The following is a 2,615-nucleotide window of genomic DNA, read 5'->3' as shown; positions in this document are numbered from 1 at the left end:
GGGGAGGGAGGGGGGCTGCTGCCCACAGGCTGGGCAGTCGGCGCAGGCAGGAGCCGGGCTGGGGTTGTCAAGGGAATGGGACCTTCTACAGTTGGAATGAGGGCGCGCAGACTGGCTGGGGAGCCATTTCTTCATCTGTAGCTCCTGGGGGCGGAGGGAACTCTTTTTCCAGCCACCAAACACCTCCTCATTATTCTCATCAGGGATGGACTCAAGTTGAAGGGCATCGGCCACAGCAGAACAGTTCCCCACCGCCGACTGGCACTCACAGGCAGGCAGGAGGGAGCAGTTCCACGCGACATCCCAGCCCCCTCCATGCCCATTTTACATCTGAGCCTGGCAGACCAAAAGGGCCATGGGATTTTGAGGTCAGAGTTCACAGATGCCAGGACAGAAACCAGACTCAATAATTATCCCACACCCCACGCCAAAAGATGAGTTCCACCTTCTCTTCCCCAGCCCCAGCCTGAGGCCGGGAGGAGGGAGCTGGGGCAAACAGAGAGCCCAAAGGCAGGTCCAATTTTGAAGAGTCAATTTCACCCACCCAGAGGAGGCATCACCCACCCAGAGGAGGCATCACTCGCCCAGAGAAGGCATCACCCGCCCAGAAGTGGCATCACCCGCCCAGGAGGCATCACCAATTGCCCAGAGCAGGCATCACCCGCCTAGAGGAGGTATCACCTGTGCCTAGAGGAAGCATTACCCGCCCAGAGGAGGCATCATGCACCCGGAGGTGGCATCACCTGTGCCCAGAGGAGGCATCACCCACCCAGAGGAGGCATCACTACCAGCCCAGGAGGCCACACCTGTGCCCAGGAGGTATCACCACCAGCCCAGAAGGCATCACCCACCCATAGAGGGTATCACCCACCCAGGAGGCATCACCTGTGCCCAGAGGAGGCATCACCCACCAAGAGGAGGCATCACCACCAGCCCAAGAGGCATCACCACCAGCCCAAGAGGCATCACCACCCACCCAGGAGGCATCACCCCTGGAAAGGAGGCATCACCTGTGCCCAGGAGGCATCATCACCTGCCCAGGAGGCATCACTCGCCCAGAGGAGGTGCCCCAAGTTGGCAGGGTGGTGGGGTCTGGGCTTCTCAGTAAATGGTCCAGAGCTTCCCCTGACAGATCAACTGTTTCTTGGGGGACTTTAAGAAGAATTGGGGTACTGGGACTCCCACTTAGTAACCCAGGAGCCTGAGGTGGCCCACAGAGGAGCGCCCAAGCCCCCAGCAGCCAGACCAGCTCCACACGCAGCATAATTGCTGGTGATTAAGTAATTGCCAGACTTTGTCCAATAAAAGTCAGCACGTGACCGTGCCCAGACTCTGGGCCATCTCCAGAAGACAATGCCCTAGTGTTCTGTCCCCTGCGCGGCTGCAGAAGGCAGGGGCCCTGCCCTCAACAAAGCAACAGGTCCCGCAGGGGTGGTACTCACACGCAGGCCTCCGTGCCATTGGCCGCTTCACACTTCCCGCCATTCAGGCAGGTCTCACCCGGCTGGGAGCATCGCCGGCCTAGGCAGGGGCAGGAGAAGAGAGGTCAGTCTCACCCCCACCACCGAAGGCCCTTGTTACCCTGGAGGTGGGACCCGCACCCAGCCAAGGGGCACTGTCCTCCCCCAACCCTGGACGCCTCTGAGTAGTGTCATGGGTTACCAGGGCAGGGGTCCACAGGAAGCCCCACCATGAAACCAAAGAGCGTCAACATTCTGCCCAGAGTTCTGTAGTCAGAAATGGGGGGAAGGGGAGCAGCAGGGAACACGTCCTGCTTGAAGCAGGGTGGGGCGGCCTGACGTGCCGCTTGGACGCAGTGGGAGAAAAGCAGAGACAAAGTGGGCTACTCTCCCAAGCGTTGCCCCCCACCCCAGAGGCTCACTGAGGGTGTCTGGCAGGGCAGGGCCCCCCATCCAGCCGCTGAGATTGCCTCTGTTCAAACCCGTTCTGCAAGGGGGCAGAGCTGGACGGCGGGAAGGGGGGGGGGTTGGCCACACTCAGCTCCCGCCCGTGGGAAAATGCGACAGCTGCTCGCCCGCTGCCCCGCCCGCCAACAAAGCGCCGGCCTCCGCCTCGGAATCAGAGCGGCCCATTGTGGAGTCGGGGCCGCCTCCAGGGGCACCAGGACTGCACCCCGGGGACCCGGCCCCGCCTCTGCCGACACCCAATACCTGCTCCCGCGGGCACGCATCTCCAGGGCAGCCCCCAAATACCCACAGGAGGGGGATGAAGGTCCCCCATTCGGAAGGAATTCGACCCCATCTCGAGAAGGGATCAATTACTCAAGCCCCTCCCTCCCCATCTTAAGGGGGCTGAGAAACGGGGGAGGGTGGTGTGACATAGAGCAGCACTTTCTGGAAGAGGACAGATAATTCTCGCCTGCAACTCTCGGAGAAAGAGTGGATTAATCACTCGATTCCCCAGAGACCCCCCTTGATGTGCAGCGAGGAGAGATGTAAGAGCCCCCCACCCGCATCCCGCTCTCCACCCCCAAGCTTTCCAAACTTCAACTCTGCAAAGCAAAAGGAAAAGTTCAGTGCCCCCCGGCGCGAAGGCTTCTTGCGCAAACCCCTCCCCCAAACTGAGAGCTGGGCTGGGGGGCACCGGCGGGCGGG

General features: G+C 61.4%; 1 protein-coding gene across 1 annotated transcript in view; it reads right to left on the bottom strand.

Moving 5' to 3' along the window:
• The window catches only part of NOTCH1 (notch 1), a 49,872-nt gene extending 48,158 nt beyond the window's left edge, over positions 1-1,714 (bottom strand). Inside the window, exons 1-2 of the mRNA XM_011957409.1 lie at positions 1,663-1,714; positions 1,443-1,521 (exon numbers count right to left, since the gene is read on the bottom strand). Coding sequence (XP_011812799.1) covers positions 1,443-1,521; positions 1,663-1,714 — 131 coding nt within the window. The remainder of the gene's footprint in view (positions 1-1,442; positions 1,522-1,662) is intronic.
• Positions 1,715-2,615: the final 901 nt, after the last annotated feature.

The sequence above is a fragment of the Colobus angolensis genome, unplaced genomic scaffold, assembly GCF_000951035.1.
Source record: "Colobus angolensis palliatus isolate OR3802 unplaced genomic scaffold, Cang.pa_1.0 Scaffold44, whole genome shotgun sequence".
Classification (NCBI taxonomy): domain Eukaryota; kingdom Metazoa; phylum Chordata; class Mammalia; order Primates; family Cercopithecidae; genus Colobus; species Colobus angolensis.
This window is presented reverse-complemented; position numbering and strand designations above follow the sequence as displayed.